A 15,362-nucleotide genomic window follows, 5' to 3' on the forward strand; every position below is an offset into this window, starting at 1 on the left:
ATGTTAGGTTAAAAAATCATTACTACAGTGGCGGCCTCTTTATTAACGCGTGGACATTTTTTGTTACACGTGGTTAGAAACAATGGTACCAATCCATTCATTTTCTCTATTTATTATTGGTTAGATTATTTTAAAACAAAAGTTATCTTACACATTTACGTGGAAAAATATGTTTTCTTTATTGGAATATTACAAACATACTTTCATTAGTAAAAATTTGTAATATAAACACTGTCGATAACAAAGAGTATTTGGTATATAAATACTTGAAAAATTTGTATGAGGTAGAGAATATAAGCAAGTCTAACAAGTGCTCATCATTTTTCTTGTGATACAAATTATTTAAAAGTTATCTTCATCATGATCTTATGATATATGTTAATTAAATTTAAAATTTCATTAAAATAATATACATAAAATTTGATTTTCTTTATAAATAATATTCAATATGTTCGCATCACTTTAATAATACTAATATAAAGTGTTATAGAGTTATTAATTCTACACATAAAAATAATACAAGTTATATATTAGCTGCATCAAACAAAGTAGACTTACCATCTTTTTTCGCAGTAATTTGTGTTTTATTCTGCAAACCTACATTTTTTCATTTTATTTGTATGCAATTTTTATATAATTGAATATTATTTAGTTTTTGAAATATATCATAAGAATATTATTAAAAAGACATTACTTAATTTAAAATTCAATTAAATTCATTTCTTTCGTTACTGTATTTAATGCAGTTGTCGTTACAACTGACGTAGTAAAGGAACGTACATGAGATCGAAAAGTTGGCGCAGAGTCCCAAGCTTCATCTCTAATTATTCCCTGATTTCTTGGATACATAAGCAAAGGATCTTTTCCTGTTTTCTTACACAACTTTTCTTGAAGCATTATTAAACGAGATCTCCAATGTTCATAACTTGCTTGCTTAAGCGCATTAACCCACTGTTCCACTTGAGATTCTGAACGGCCACTTAAAACGTGTCTCTTCTCGTGTTCATCTCGAAATGCTATACTAAATGCAAATACTCCTTCAGATGCAGCATCGGTGTTAATGCTATAATTTTCTAATATAATTACACCTGCTGGTTGTCTTCTGTCGATCTGTCCTAATTCGTTAATATTAAAGTAAAATAATAAATTGCATCTTAACTTAAACCATTTCTCTTTAAATCCTGAAAAGCAAAACAATAGATATTAGGAAACCTAATTTGCGATAATTATTATTAAATGTATTTAACGATTCGTTAAATGATTAAATACGTCATTTTTACGTATAAGAAATAAATAGAAACGTTACAATTAATAAGTTATTAAATATAAATTAAAAAAGTGGCCTAAACTAACCTGACTTGTGAGCTCGTTTATGATTTAAACGACCTTCAAGATCGGCAGGACCACTGCTTGCTTCTGCAAGTTCTTTCTCATTGAATTTCATGGTGATTAAAAAATCATTTACACTAAACGAATTCTTAGATTGTATATAGTAAAAATATATATGTAATTCATATTAGTGATTACTTTAACCACATTTTGTTAAAAACTTTGCACCCGAAAGTTACTGCCAATTATTATCACATCATTCATTCTACACTCCACTGTTTTCTTATCACTTTTCATAGATTTCAATAATTTTATTTATTACAATTTATATATTAAAATCATTTATCGTTAAAATTCATAATTATAAACCACTAATATTAATGATGCTTACGCGTTACTAAACGTCAACGTCAACTAGCACAGCATTTGAAATAGCGCGTTTCATTTAAGCAGTCTGAGAAACATATATGTAAATCCACTACAAATTTAAAATAGTTTATTGTAATGCTAAATAATTTATTTTCAATACACAAATACAAAATTTCACTCCTTTCTAAATAAGGTATATCCAAATATTATTTATAATAAATGTGTTAATAAAAATAGATAAATAAGCACATTGATAAGATTGGATAAACTGAGAGGTTCATACGTGTGCCTATAAGTTTTACAAAGAACTGTATACATACATATGTACATACATACTGGGTATGTGTCAAATAGACACATTGTGTATCAAAATTATAATTAGCAAAAGAATTTTGTTTACTAATGGTTGTGGTTTATGTTGATTATTCGTAATTTATTAATTTATAAGAAAAAGAGGAACTATATGGTTAATTGTACATACCATTAAGATCTATTTTATAACAGTAATTTATACAATTGTTTTTAATACAATTAAGCAATGGGATCGCTGACAAGTCGACAAAATGCTGGTGTGGAAGAAGTTGATATTGTTTCAAATCATGCATATAAATATCCACCTCGTTCTGGTTTGTTTTTGTTAATTTATAAATGGTTTTATAAAATATTAAAATACATGAAATTAACGAGCATGTTATTCGTTAAAATATTTGTCTAAATATCTCGTTTAATAGATTTTATTTACTAGGAAGTTATTTTGGCAGTCATTTTATAATGGGTGGCGAAAGGTTTGATACGCCTCAACCTGAAGCATATCTGTTTGGAGAAAATGCTGACTTAAATTTCTTAGGAAGTCGACCAACGCCTGTAAGATATGTCACAATTTTATATGTACATAATTTTGTACCATGTAGAAATATATTATTTTGATTTAGTTTCCATATCCTCCACCGCAAGCCAATGATCCTACTAAAACATTGAAAAGTTTAGTAAATATAAGAAGAGAATCATTGAGATTAGTTCGTAATGTTGATCAAACTGCCAATTCACCTCAATGTCATAGTGTGAAACACTATGGAGATAGTGATATCGATAAGAAACCAAGTCGTTACAATATTGAATTTACATTTGATTGTGATGTAAGATGTGCAATAACAATATATTATTTTTGCACTGAAGAAGTTACAACAAAGGGAGTTACGTATGTAAAATATGTTATAAGAATTTGATATATTATGTACAATATTAAACAATGAAGATCAACTTATTTACAGTTACATTCCAAGGGATCCTTCTATGAATTCTGAAACATATTATTACAAAAAGGGTGCAAATCAATTATTCTCTCAGACATCACACATATTTGATCCAACAATATATAATGAAGAAGATTTAACATATAATGCTGATAGAGAAGTATGTATGTTTTTAATATCTATATATTCTAAGTTAGATTTTATGATTCACTATAATTATTTTCAGATAATACCAATAGCAATCCATTGTGTAGCAGAAGAAGGCTCAGATGAACCAAAACAATCTCACACAACAATTGCAGTTGTTGAAAAACATTCAGATGGAACCTATGTATTAAAAGCTCTTAAGCAAAAGCTATACGTTGATGGTCTTTGTTATTTACTTCAAGAAATCTATGGCATTGAAAATAAGAATGCTGAGAATGCAAAAGTATGAAGTAAAACTGTATAATTCAATTTTTATATTTGTTTAACACTAATTTGTTTTTTAGCAACAAGGTAGCGACGAAGACACTGATGATAATGGATCAGAATGTGTCATTTGTATGTGTGATGTACGAGATACTTTAATATTACCATGTAGACATTTATGTCTATGCAATAATTGTGCAAATTCTCTCAGATATCAAGCAAACAATTGTCCTATATGTCGTGCTCCTTTTAGAGCTCTCCTTCAAATTAAAGCACTTCAAAAAGCGACTGGGTCTATCATATCAAATCCACCATTACCAGAGGTCAATATCTGCAAGTAATTTTTCTTTAAATTCACTCGTGAATAAACACCATACTTGGGAATAGTTCATTATTGAATTGTTTAATATTTAGGGAAGCTGTGAAAATATTCCAGCAGGATACGAAGCTGTATCATTAATAGAAGCTTTAAATGGTCCATACATTCCAAGGACTGCTGCTCTTGCACCAGAATCTCCAGAGACACCCGACACAGATACGGCTAGTGCGATCCAAGCAGCTGAAGCATTAAATAGGTAAGATATTACATTTATCAAATTTCTAAAGATTTTATTTATATTAATATAATTTATATGTATGTTATTCAAAAGATCTGTAGAACGTACTCCAGTATCAAAACATGTATCTACAAAAGAAACAGACATATCTGCAAGGACAAGTGGTACAGCGTGTCCTACTCCAGAAATTCGGATGTCAGTGTTTTTAGCTAAATATGAACATTCCGGATCGGAAAAAGACCTTTACAGTAGGTCTCCAGCAATGAGAATGAAAACTTCTGGACATATAAGAGAAAAAGTTGCATTACGGTCACGGGATACTCTTAGACTTGTTAATGAAAAACAACCTGTTTCTATGTATGAGGTAATTTGTTGTTATTAAATGTTTAATTTTCTTATCTTATTTTTTGAACGAATTATATGTATAAATTTGTATTATAGGGGCAAGGGCAAGATGAAGATAGCGAGGCAGAAAAACTGTCTCCTTTATTGGATGTAGCAACCAGTACAGAAGCACTCGACACCCACGGTCATGGAATGTGTGATATAGACATTGATGACGAAATTCAAAACACCGAAAATGAAAATGATAACAGTACTACATGCCATTCTCATTAAAAATGTAAAAATACTTATTTGTAATGTTGGTCCTAAAATGTATATTTAATTCATTAATTTTTTGTAATATAAAGTTCTTGATTTTTTTTAAAATGATTTTAAATTGTAGATAATGCAAATTAAAAAACATATCGTTTTGTTAACTTAAAATTCAGACTTCATTTTAAAATTTATAAGCAAGCATTTTATTTTATTTATAATATACTCAATATTTGAGGTATTTTGTTTTTAATAAGTTGACAATTAATTTTTTTTTGTGCTCTTAATGTGTAAAAAGAAAAAAAGTATGAAATAAAATTAATAACGCACGTCCTTGTCTTTTCAATTAGTTTAATGAAATAAAATTTCAAAGGTTATTTCTCGTTTAGGCAGAGGCAAGAAGTTTCCTGAACTTCTTCCACTCATCGAGAGGTCCATGCTCAGGTAAATATTTAACATTGCAACCATCCGGAGCGAGACGGCCAGCCACTTTCAATTCTTCGTATTCGTCACGGTCATACTTGGTGAATCCCCACTTTTTTGAAACATAAATTTTCTGACGACCAGGAAACTTGAATTTAGCACGACGCAGAGCTTCGACTACGGCAGCCTTATGACGATCTGATGACCTAACGCTCATAATAGGTTGTCCAATATGTACTCTAGCTACGGTTCCCTGTGGTTTACCGAAAGCTCCTCTCATCCCTGTTTGCAATCTTTGGAAACAAACGAAATCCCATTTAAAAACTTAATTCTTTCAATATAATAGGAATTTAATGATATATTACCTATCAGCTCCAGCGCATGACAACATCTTGTTGATACGAATAACATGGAACGGATGTAGTCTCATACGAATATGGAACTGATCTTTTCCAGCATTCTTTACCATGTATTTGTTGGCACAGATACGTCCTGCTTCTAGAGCTTCAGAACTAAGCTGTTCATATTCATCTGATACTAAATGCACACATAGTGGAAAATCTTCCACAGAAGCTTTCTTCTTCCCAAGGTCAAAAATACGGATCTTTGGATCGGGCACACCTCTACAGAATCTTGATTTGGGGTAAGGCTTGTTCTTACAATAACGATAGCTATAAAAAGAAATGAATCATTTTTAATGTGAAATGATAATTAAATGAAAATGTAGAAAATATGCGAGAATTCCTAACCTAAAATGTTACTAGTAGATTATATTCCAAAATATTATAAACAATATAACAATATATTAAATAAGAAAAAAAATCTGTTCCTTTATCTATTAAAATTTATTCCTATATTCGTCAAATTTAAGAAATACATAAGTTGTTACATACCACCTAGCTGGTCGGCGCCCCATTTTTAGCTGTCACTAATCAACAAAATATTACATAAACATTAAAATAATGTTCATAGAAGACTATTTAACATTTAATAATAATTTAAAATGAAAGGATGCTTGATATATTTCTGGATGCTTATGATTATACTTATTAAATACAAACATTACCTCGTTGCTCCAACGTTAAACAGGGAAAGAATTGAACGACTGAAGTTGGTTAATAGTTAAGGTAGTGAAGTTAGTTATATTTGAAAGATTACTAGTTTAAGGTAGTTTTCAATCGGCGATGGTATGTACATCATATATACTTGATTCATACGTATTCAGAAATACATGTTCAATGTTATTTTTTAAAATATAATGGAATCGGAATTGTCAGAAGAAGTTCCTTTGCGTTCACAATTTACAGTTGACGACTTGGATATTGAAATCCTGTCACTTATATATGAAATAATTCGAAGGTTCGTTTTGATAGGTTGATTATTATTGTATTTACATTATTGAAATATAACTATGAATTATTTCGAAATAAAAATTTAACGGTACATAACCTCTATTTGTGTTTTAATACGTTTCAATTCTTTAGTACTTTTAATGCACATATTGTACTGTTATAATTTTAGAAAGCATGTCAACCAATAGTATTTTAAACTTTTATGTAAGAGAATTTTTATACAAATTATAATTTATATAAATATTAGAAATTAGATTGTTTTTGTACATAAGCACCTTAGTCAGTATTGCATTTTATGCAAAATAAAAGTACATATATGAAATCTATTTTGAATTAAGTTTTTAACATCATTGTGCAACAGTGTTATATGTACATAAGGTGTATTTATTTTTAGTGTTGAAAAAGATCCTCATGATACTACTCAGAAGGCTAAAGAGTCCCAAGATACAAGTCATAAAATATTAGAACTTCAAAAGAAATTAGATTCTGCAAGAGCTCAGGTAAAAATCTATTGGATTCACGAAATAAATAATACTTAATCTTATAGTAATGATTATTATATATTTTGTAGATTAAAAGATTACCAGGAATAGAATACAGTAAAGAAGAACAGCTACAAAAGCTTGAAACTCTTCGTAAACAGCTCAGACTTAAACGAGAACTTCTATTAAAATACCGTAATATGTGCACATTTGAAGTTCCAAAAGTATAAATATTTATCAGATTATTTTATAATTCGATTACTCCTATTTACTCGTATTTTGTAAGGAGTAAAAGCTATAAAAATATGGGTCTTTTTCGTATATTGTTTACATATTTAATGCGTAACGAGCAACTGATCAACAAATTAGCAGACTCTAAACCTATTAGAAGATCTGCAAAATTTATAGCATATTTATTACTTAGAGGTAGGGCACATGGTTTACCTTTTAAACGTGATGATTATATTAAACATTTAGAAAACGCTAAATATACGTTCAAAGAGAAATTACAACAAGCAAAAGATGAAATTAAAAAGAATGCATCAAAATGACTTGAGAAATGTATTATAGTTATGCATTATCGTAATTTCAATTTAGTTACAGAAAATCATATTGTAATGATCAGATTAAAACTAATAAATAATATGATCAATCAGTTGATTTAAGTCCATTGTTTTATTTAGCAGAAAGATTGAATTTAAACTAAATGTCTTTATTTTCTTTTCTTCTTTTTGAAATGAATAAATTAACATCTGAATGTACATTCTAGACCTAACCGCATCTGGGGATGTCTGGAACCCCTCGAGAACAAAGCATATTTAGTCTTCTTATATCTGTGTAGTTACTGATTCGCGTAACGGTAAATCTTCGTTTTGGGGGATCAACAATTAGTGGTTCAAAAATATCAAATCTTGTAGTTTTCAACCTGAAATATCCAAAAATACAAATGAAAAGTTTAGGAAACCAATAGTTTACCTCCTCTGTGATCATAGACTTATACAGATATTATAGGTATTGGTGTATCTTTATCTATATATAAGCCTATGATGTGTATACTGACAATGAATAAGAAGGTCAATAGATATGCACGCTTGGTGTTACACACAAACGTCATAGAGCACTTTTATCATGATGCGCAAGACGAACGAAAACTGGTCTTCCGGTAAATACGTTTTCTCGGGATGGGGATTGAGTAGATCGTATTTTAACAAATCGATTTATCGAATCATAAACATCAATCGATATAACTCCTTCACTACACATACCATCTGAATTCTAATAAAATGGAAAATATTAAAAGAGCTTGAGCTCGAAGTTTAAAGAAATATTAAGTGGTGCTAAATACGCCCGGTAGTTAAATGTGCCCTGAAATTAATGTGATGTCGACTGTGCGTGATGGCGGGTAAAGAGTTAGGAAGCCATCAGCAACAGTTTGTTGAAGAAATTAATTACGATGAAATTGAAACAGAGCAGGTATCTTAATTCTACAATAATTTTGACAACGATTAGAAAACATCAGATTCAGTATTACTTATCATCTGATATGGCATTTATAAAAGTCAAAGTTTCTTTAATTGTTTTTAATTTTTTCAATTTGATCAGATCCTTTTTTTTTCAAACATAACCTAAATAATGATCTTCGAATATCATATAAGTATAAAATTGTATTGATAAAGTTCATTTTGACATTTTATATTGATATTTTAAAATTATGGTTTACATACAAGAAAAGTTAATACTTAATTTGTTTAAATAAATCAGAAGTATACGTTACTGTAAATTTGACAGTGCTCATAAAAACGAATTTAATATAATAACAAAAAGAAGTAAGGTGAATAAAAAACAATAATTTACCTAACATAATTTACCTAAATATAATAATTTTATGTAGATAGTAGGAAAAGGTTCTTTCGGAGTAGTATGGAAAGGAAAATGGAGAGGACAATATGTTGCCATAAAATACATAAATTCAGAGGGTGAAAAAAAGGCCTTTACTATAGAAGTTAGGCAGTTATCAAGGGTTATACATCCCAATATTGTAAAACTTTATGGAGCTTGCACCAAAAATCCAGTTTGTTTGATTATGGAATATGCTGAAGGCGGCTCTTTATATAATGGTATTGTTTTTATTTAATCTTATTTGGAATAGATTTCATGGGAAACAATTTTTAAAATTTTCTTTGTGTATAAAAATATAACTAATCTAGTTTTATTATGTAAACCTAGTTTGTGACATACAAATTATATTATAAACAGTAAAGAAATAAAATATATGTGTATTTGTTAGTTATCTTTACTTATTTATTTTATAGTTTTACATTGCAATCCTCAGCCACGATATACTGCAGGACATGCAATGAGTTGGGCCTTACAGTGTGCACGAGGTGTTGCATATCTTCATAATATGAAACCAAAACCACTAATTCATAGGTAAGGTTAATTAATTGCTTAAAATGTGTACTTATATATGAGAAGTTTTAATTATAAATGAGAATATTTTACTCAAATTATGTTTATTGGACATATTATTCTGATGCAAAATTTCAGAGATTTAAAACCTCCTAATTTATTACTGGTAATGGGAGGACAGACTCTTAAAATTTGTGATTTTGGCACAGCTTGTGACTTAAATACGTATATGACCAACAACAAAGGTTCTGCTGCTTGGATGGCTCCAGAAGTATTTGAGGGTTCTAAATATACAGAAAAATGTGATGTGTTTAGTTGGGGTGTTATTCTATGGGAAATATTATCAAGAAAGAAACCATTTGATGAAATTGGTGGTTCAGCCTATAGAATAATGTGGGCAGTACATGTTGGACAGAGGCCTCCTTTAATCGAAGGATGTCCAAAACCAATTGAAGATCTTCTGACCAGGTACCTAATAGTAACTTTACTTGTAATTTCATAAATAATGATATATGTTAAAATATTGAAAAAGGATCAGTAAAATTCTCTATATTATAATTTTATTTTATTTATCAAGTCATATGTTCTATTTCACTCGGTATGTGTATTACTAATTTTATAATAAAGGCAATTAGAGTGATTAAAAATATATTTAGTACACGCTTGTAAGGAAAAAAAAAAACAAATAACAATTTTATTAAAGCTTTTCGCAATTATTAACTGCATATTGCTAAAATGCATCCATAAAATGAATTATAGAGAGTCCATTAAATCGAATTATTGTCAGTATAAGTTCAAATGGAAGATGTGATATCGCGGTACAAGTAGTTTTCCTATAATCGTAGGTGGTCAGACAGGTAGAACGTATTCGGCAGCCGTAGGTGATCAGGCAAGTAGTATAAGGTCTAGTGATGGTTGGTTAGACTAGTGGTATTGGTTTGGAAACTGTGGGCAAGTAGAATATGTCAGGCGCTGCATATGGTCAGTAATAAGCCGGGCTCGGGCGGCCACCGACGCCCGTATTTTCACGCATGCACTGTTACGAGCTCGAGCTATGTCTTCATCTTGGACTGGAATCATTTGGAAGTGAAGAGACTGCTTCAGCCTGCTTCATATCTCCCCATTACTGATCGCCGATCGATAAATCGCAACATTATAGAGAACGATGCTCGTAACCAGACCCTACGTATCGAGTTGCCCCTTCGGGCAACCTGTTTGAGCGCGTCTGCTGTACATCGTCACCCAAGTAGAACGGATTCTGAAGATTATACGTAGTAGGTGGTCTGACAAGTAGAATATGGTCGGAGGTCGTAGTGTAGAGTAGTGAACAGTCTAATACGATCAGTTCTATTTCTTCTTTTTAAATATTTAAATAACAATTTAAATAACAGGTCGATTAGTCAGATGTTAGGGTAATTTTAATAGTTTCAATAATTCTCCGTTTCCTGAGAGTGTTCTGTTAATTAGGGTTTTTTTTTGCTAAATTTCATCTTATGAATTTTAGGTTTTATCCTAGGTGAGGGTGAAGATTGGGCACATAGTTCATCATAAAATTTTTTCTAAAGAAATTGAGGTCTTTTAGCAACTATGGATTCTCCTTTGGAACAACAATCCACTATTTCATCCTCTTCAATGTTTAGGCACTGGGAGCAAATATTAGTGGTAAGTGATATTGTCTTCAAATGATACTTGTCCATTAAGGATTTCATTGAGCCCAGTGGCTCAACTACTTTCCCTTTCGTTTTTCTCTAAATCATTGAAAATTCAGATATTTTTTCTCAAATGGTTGTTGGTTTTATTGTGTGAAATTTAATGAATGCTCCCAGTTATTTTCATTGCAAAGTTTTCTGACAGGAAAATGTGGAAGGGAAAGTGTTGAATTCAGAAAAGGAAAAATATTGAATAAAATGATCAAATTTACATTATTTATAAATAAGAGTTATATGGTTGATAGGTTTGAATAATTCTAAAGAAGAAAGTACAAATGATATTTTAACTTTTCCTCTAATGATAATGGGTGATAGGGCTAGTAAGTAATTCTAGCATAAAGAAATGTATTATAAAATTATTTTTCTAGTAGATTATTTATAAAAGAAAAATATAATTGATATTTTGCGGATTTTTCAAAAAATTTTTTTCCGTTTTGTTCATATAATGCTACGCTTATATTGATATTTCTTTAATTGAATTAATGTAGAATGTTTATTATTGTTGCTTTTTAAATTATCTAACATCTAAAAAAGTCTATTGTATTAAGTGATCAGTTATAATTTGTTAATTCTTGTTAACCGATTAGTTGTTTGCATGCTTTTTGTGCTGATTTTATTGTAATCTGATTTAGTATTAATTTTTCGTTGTCTAAACTAGAAGAGCCGTTTTTCATATCTGTGATTTTTTTTTACTACTTTTTAAATTAAATCATATAATTTGGAAATATTTATTGTAGTATATTATTATAATTTTGATTAGTAAATTCTTTATGCCTTTAATTGTTAAGTGTGAAACGATCATAAGCCATTTTTATTTTATATATAAAGAAAAATCAAAGAAAAAAAAAGAAACAGGCTATTTTTTCAGATGTTGGCACAAATCTCCCGAAGAAAGACCATCAATGGATAAAGTTGTAGAAATAATGACGATTTTGTCACAATTTTTCAGTGGTCACTTGGAACCGGTCGAATATGCACCAAGTATGTATGTTATAAATATGTAAAAAAATATTTTAGATACAGTCTTTACTTTTTTTCTTTTTATAGGTGCCGAATCAGAGGAAATTATTGAGAATCATGATTCTAAATATGATACTGAAAATAATGGATACGTCGACAATAATACCATTAAAGCTAGTGTGTCGAATTCTAAGGAAGAATCAGAAATTGAAGAAGATAGTTCATCTAATTTGTTGAATGATATCAAAAATCCGTCTTCTAAAAATAATAATTCAGTGAATGATGTAACTTATAAAAAACGCCAAATAAATGATTTTCCACAACTTTATGTTGAATGTGATCCGGTAAAGACGAATTTTAATATTTTAAACAGTTTAAGAAGCAATTTTATAAGTTCCAAAATATTTAGAAAATGTGTTTTAACAATTGGAATATTAGAAATAGTTAAGAAGTTTTACGTTATCGTGTTTATTTTCTTTTTATACATAGTTTTTATGATTTTCATTACAGAATTCTTGGGAATTTTCGGGTTCTGAACCTTCAATGGAAGAATCATCTATTCTAAAGATAAAGAATTCTGTTCCAAGTAAGTTTAATCTTCATAAAATATTTAATTTATAAATAATTTGAATAACATTTAAAGTTATTCTATTTTATGCAGTGAACTTATTTAATCAATCCCTGTTTTTCTGTTTTTCAATCTATTCAAAATGTTTCAACAAGTATTTCGTTAATGTATCATTTTTTGCTTAATTGTCGCATTGATGCAACATGAAAGAAAGTAACATGTCTATTATCACAGACGAAGGGGAATTGGTACGAGAAGGACGAGAGCTTCGAATTTATGACTCACTCCGATAGTACTCTAATCCCAAAATAACGTTCTCTGTGTGTTCCACAAAACCTTCCTTTCAGTAGGGAATGTGATGCATTTAGACCCGTTGTCGCCATCCGAAAGCTTTTTTCGACAATTAACATTAGTCACGCGGTTGATATATTTTGTAATTTTTTCATAATTTGTATTCAATCTGATTCGTTTAACTTAGAAAAGCATATTGTAAGAAATTAGTAGAAAGCACTAATATTAATTTTTAAACCGATTTCCTTATAAGAAAATTGTATTATGTAATTATGGACATAAACAATGGATATATTCTTTCGAAGTTATTGCTTCTTTTCATCGTCAATTTAAGTTGTATTTCTTTTTGTATAGCTCCAGAATCACAAACTTAATATGTCTTCTAAAGAAAAGTAATCCAGGATATGTCAGTTGCTGCCTCTTAGTCACCAACAAACATTTTTTTCTTAATCGACGTCTATGAGATCAGCATAGGAAACGGAACTTGAGCTTAATTCAGCCCTGAAGATGAATTAAGAGCCGAAGAACCTTCTTCGAATTTTCTTCTTGGCTCGTAGTTGCACGTTCTATCTGGTGGGGGATACCTCGAAGCAGGTGTGGCTGACTCACCAGGCCCAATATAGATGCACGTTTGTTTAGTGCTCTCCCGACACACCGCCAAGAACTACGGTCTTCCATCCTCTTTCTTCTTTTTTTTTTCATCTCACTCTTAGTGAATTTGAAAAATTTCGTTTCTTCAAATATCGTCACCTCGTTAACAAGCGGCTCGATCAAACGCATTGTAACAATTATAGGAAGTGGATTGTGATAGCTTATCGAAGTGTAACGATCTCTTTATGTGAACGATCTTGATTCTATTATGAACGAAGCCTCGACTGGCTTCAGTATTTGGAAATGTGTGAGGAATATCCAAACATCGTCGCCACGGACACCTTAAAGCGGTGCTGGGTTCTGTTACGTTAGTACTTTTACTTGTTTCTTCTATTATCAAGGAAGATGATGAGCTGTCCAAGATTAGAAGTAGTTGCAGCAATTAAAAGGATCTTGAATTTAATATAACATTTAAGATTGGGAAATTTATTTAAGACGTGTTTCTTTCTTATCATTGTTTTTTGAAAGAAATTCAAAATTGAAAGTTGTTCCATGCGAGGGAAATTTTAAATAAAAAATGGAGATTCTATCTCCAGAACACGTACGAAACGAATTGGTACAAATATAATACGCAAATATTATAATAATCCTTTTTTTTCTTTCTTTCTTTCTTTCTTTTTTTTAATCCTCCCATGTAAATCAATATGTAGGTAAAGAAACGATTTTTAATAAGATTAATTTTCAGCTATCATTATTGATTAACAGGTAACAGTACAACTGATAAAGATTTGGACAACGTTTACCGTCTTCTGGATGCAGACCTGAGGCCGTTGACGCCTGATCAAACTTGTGAAAGATCAAAAGAAATCTTTGAAGAGCATAAACAACTTGCACAGGAATACTTGAAGGTTCAAACTGAGATAGCGTTATTGAGCCAACATAAAAACGAAATGCTTAAAAATCTGACCATAGACAGCCTGAGACAGCAGGAAGAATTAAGAAAGCTTGAAGAAGAGAAAGTAAACTTTGAGTCGTTTACAATCGTCTGTAACCTTGTAAAATTTTTATTTAGTGTTTTCTCTTTTCGTTTCAGGGAGCCTTGATACAGTTGTATCGAAACTTAAAACGTCAATTGGAAATTATGAAGAATCAAAGAATGAACAATGTTCTTTCAAGTAACGCTCAAATAGGTCCAACAGTTTCAGGAAACGATGGATGGTTCGTGGTGCCACGTCCAGATCCTGTATTAGATACGTTCGAGGTTTAAGTAAAATTCTTTTTTGATACTACGTTTACAAAGGAAGCAATTTTTACTGAAAATGCTAGGTTTTCAGTTAAGAAAAAAAAAAAAAAAAGAAAAAAAAATACTATAGATATTTTTAGCAATATTTTTGTAATTACTTTATCCTGATTTTAAACATGTGGTTTATTTTCACCCTGCTTTAATATCTACAGAAAATTGAAAAAATGAAAAATTTTTGCAAAATTTTATACAGTTGCTTCCATTATATGAAAACTGTTTAAGTTGTAATTTTTACTGTAGATTGCTAAATATAAATTGAATACATAATGAAATATACCAGAAATAATTTTAAACGATTGGCGACAGATCAATCTCAAATATGAAATTAGTAATTGGTAACCAGTAATTAACTAATTGCCTGCGATATAGTTATTAGTATACTTATGTATGTAAGAAGTAATACTGATAAGTGATTAAGGATGTATTGTATCATTATTTTGTTATTGAATTATTATTTACATATTTGTCACCATCAGTTACTACATTCAGTTAAATGTAAATATCTCAATCTGAATTGTCATAATGTATGTAACGATTTGATTTGATTTGAAAGAAAAACGAGAAAAAAAGGAAAAAAAAAGTTAATTGTCATATACTTTTTCTGTAGAAAATTGATGTATTCATGTGCACTAAATCATCTTCTGTTTGTGTCCTGATTTTAATAAATAAGCGATTCTTTTTTTATTTATCTTAATACTATTTAATAATAATTCTATTAATTTCCTTTGTAAACTAATAACTGAAACAACCGTTACTTA

At 29.8% G+C, this 15,362-nt stretch overlaps 6 protein-coding genes across 9 annotated transcripts; 4 read left to right on the plus strand and 2 right to left on the minus strand.

Annotated features, from left to right (window-relative positions):
- Positions 1–23: 23 nt before the first annotated feature.
- Positions 24–1,863, minus strand: LOC114873014 (pleckstrin homology domain-containing family J member 1-like). The gene is made up of 2 exons (XM_029180848.2): positions 1,354–1,863; positions 24–1,181 (listed from the first exon to the last, which is right to left on the minus strand). The coding sequence occupies exons 1-2, from the start codon at positions 1,442–1,444 to the stop codon at positions 700–702; spliced, it is 573 nt and encodes a 190-aa protein (XP_029036681.1). The 5' UTR covers positions 1,445–1,863; the 3' UTR covers positions 24–699.
- On the plus strand, positions 104–4,771 carry LOC114873004 (E3 ubiquitin ligase Rnf157). Of its 4 annotated transcripts, none has more exons than XM_029180831.2 (10): positions 104–284; positions 2,235–2,324; positions 2,444–2,562; positions 2,631–2,896; positions 2,970–3,111; positions 3,178–3,381; positions 3,443–3,685; positions 3,777–3,937; positions 4,013–4,283; positions 4,361–4,771. In XM_029180831.2, exons 2-10 carry the CDS (start codon positions 2,237–2,239, stop codon positions 4,535–4,537), a joined length of 1,671 nt encoding a protein of 556 aa, XP_029036664.1. In that variant the 5' UTR covers positions 104–284; positions 2,235–2,236; the 3' UTR covers positions 4,538–4,771. The 4 variants fall into 4 exon arrangements, with proteins under 4 accessions (XP_029036664.1, XP_029036663.1, XP_029036665.1 ...); XM_029180830.1 differs by lacking the exon at positions 104–284 and adding an exon at positions 1,382–1,445; XM_029180832.1 differs by lacking the exon at positions 104–284 and having other exon boundaries at positions 2,238–2,324; positions 2,430–2,562.
- Positions 4,772–4,850: 79 nt separating this feature from the next.
- On the minus strand, positions 4,851–6,081 carry LOC114873011 (60S ribosomal protein L10). Its single transcript, XM_029180845.2, has 4 exons — positions 6,006–6,081; positions 5,833–5,867; positions 5,305–5,610; positions 4,851–5,232 (listed from the first exon to the last, which is right to left on the minus strand). The coding sequence occupies exons 2-4, from the start codon at positions 5,853–5,855 to the stop codon at positions 4,902–4,904; spliced, it is 660 nt and encodes a 219-aa protein (XP_029036678.1). The 5' UTR covers positions 5,856–5,867; positions 6,006–6,081; the 3' UTR covers positions 4,851–4,901.
- Positions 6,082–6,161: 80 nt separating this feature from the next.
- Positions 6,162–7,094, plus strand: LOC114873017 (mediator of RNA polymerase II transcription subunit 9). The gene is made up of 3 exons (XM_029180850.2): positions 6,162–6,298; positions 6,686–6,791; positions 6,863–7,094. Exons 1-3 carry the CDS (start codon positions 6,198–6,200, stop codon positions 7,001–7,003), a joined length of 348 nt encoding a protein of 115 aa, XP_029036683.1. The 5' UTR covers positions 6,162–6,197; the 3' UTR covers positions 7,004–7,094.
- On the plus strand, positions 7,079–7,438 carry LOC114873018 (protein NCBP2AS2 homolog). The gene has a single exon (XM_029180851.2). The coding sequence runs from the start codon at positions 7,079–7,081 to the stop codon at positions 7,322–7,324; it is 246 nt and encodes an 81-aa protein (XP_029036684.1). The 3' UTR covers positions 7,325–7,438.
- A 101-nt stretch (positions 7,439–7,539) lies between these two features.
- LOC114873005 (mitogen-activated protein kinase kinase kinase 7) lies at positions 7,540–15,288 on the plus strand. Its single transcript, XM_029180834.2, has 9 exons — positions 7,540–8,246; positions 8,665–8,890; positions 9,086–9,203; positions 9,321–9,650; positions 11,760–11,872; positions 11,939–12,195; positions 12,362–12,437; positions 14,067–14,320; positions 14,395–15,288. The coding sequence occupies exons 1-9, from the start codon at positions 8,169–8,171 to the stop codon at positions 14,566–14,568; spliced, it is 1,626 nt and encodes a 541-aa protein (XP_029036667.1). The 5' UTR covers positions 7,540–8,168; the 3' UTR covers positions 14,569–15,288.
- The last annotated feature ends 74 nt before the right edge of the window (positions 15,289–15,362 follow it).

Source organism: Osmia bicornis, chromosome 15 (genome assembly GCF_907164935.1).
Source record: "Osmia bicornis bicornis chromosome 15, iOsmBic2.1, whole genome shotgun sequence".
Classification (NCBI taxonomy): domain Eukaryota; kingdom Metazoa; phylum Arthropoda; class Insecta; order Hymenoptera; family Megachilidae; genus Osmia; species Osmia bicornis.

Coding starts and splice junctions, on each gene's coding strand:
- LOC114873005 (XM_029180834.2), top strand. CDS start 8,169: ATGGCGGGTAAAGAGTTAGGAAGCCATCAGCAACAGTTTGTTGAAGAA. Junction 9,204..9,320: donor CCAAAACCACTAATTCATAG/GTAAGGTTAATT, acceptor GCAAAATTTCAG/AGATTTAAAACCTCCTAATT. Junction 12,438..14,066: donor GATAAAGAATTCTGTTCCAA/GTAAGTTTAATC, acceptor ATTGATTAACAG/GTAACAGTACAACTGATAAA.
- LOC114873011 (XM_029180845.2), bottom strand. CDS start 5,855: ATGGGGCGCCGACCAGCTAGGTG. Junction 5,611..5,832: donor GGGCGCCGACCAGCTAGGTG/GTATGTAACAAC, acceptor TTCTTTTTATAG/CTATCGTTATTGTAAGAACA. Junction 5,233..5,304: donor TCATGCGCTGGAGCTGATAG/GTAATATATCAT, acceptor TTGTTTCCAAAG/ATTGCAAACAGGGATGAGAG.
- LOC114873004 (XM_029180831.2), top strand. CDS start 2,237: ATGGGATCGCTGACAAGTCGACAAAATGCTGGTGTGGAAGAAGTTGAT. Junction 2,325..2,443: donor TAAATATCCACCTCGTTCTG/GTTTGTTTTTGT, acceptor TTTATTTACTAG/GAAGTTATTTTGGCAGTCAT. Junction 3,112..3,177: donor CATATAATGCTGATAGAGAA/GTATGTATGTTT, acceptor AATTATTTTCAG/ATAATACCAATAGCAATCCA.
- LOC114873017 (XM_029180850.2), top strand. CDS start 6,198: ATGGAATCGGAATTGTCAGAAGAAGTTCCTTTGCGTTCACAATTTACA. Junction 6,299..6,685: donor ATATATGAAATAATTCGAAG/GTTCGTTTTGAT, acceptor ATTTATTTTTAG/TGTTGAAAAAGATCCTCATG. Junction 6,792..6,862: donor TAGATTCTGCAAGAGCTCAG/GTAAAAATCTAT, acceptor TATATTTTGTAG/ATTAAAAGATTACCAGGAAT.
- LOC114873014 (XM_029180848.2), bottom strand. CDS start 1,444: ATGAAATTCAATGAGAAAGAACTTGCAGAAGCAAGCAGTGGTCCTGCC. Junction 1,182..1,353: donor TAAACGAGCTCACAAGTCAG/GTTAGTTTAGGC, acceptor TTTGCTTTTCAG/GATTTAAAGAGAAATGGTTT.
- LOC114873018 (XM_029180851.2), top strand. CDS start 7,079: ATGGGTCTTTTTCGTATATTGTTTACATATTTAATGCGTAACGAGCAA.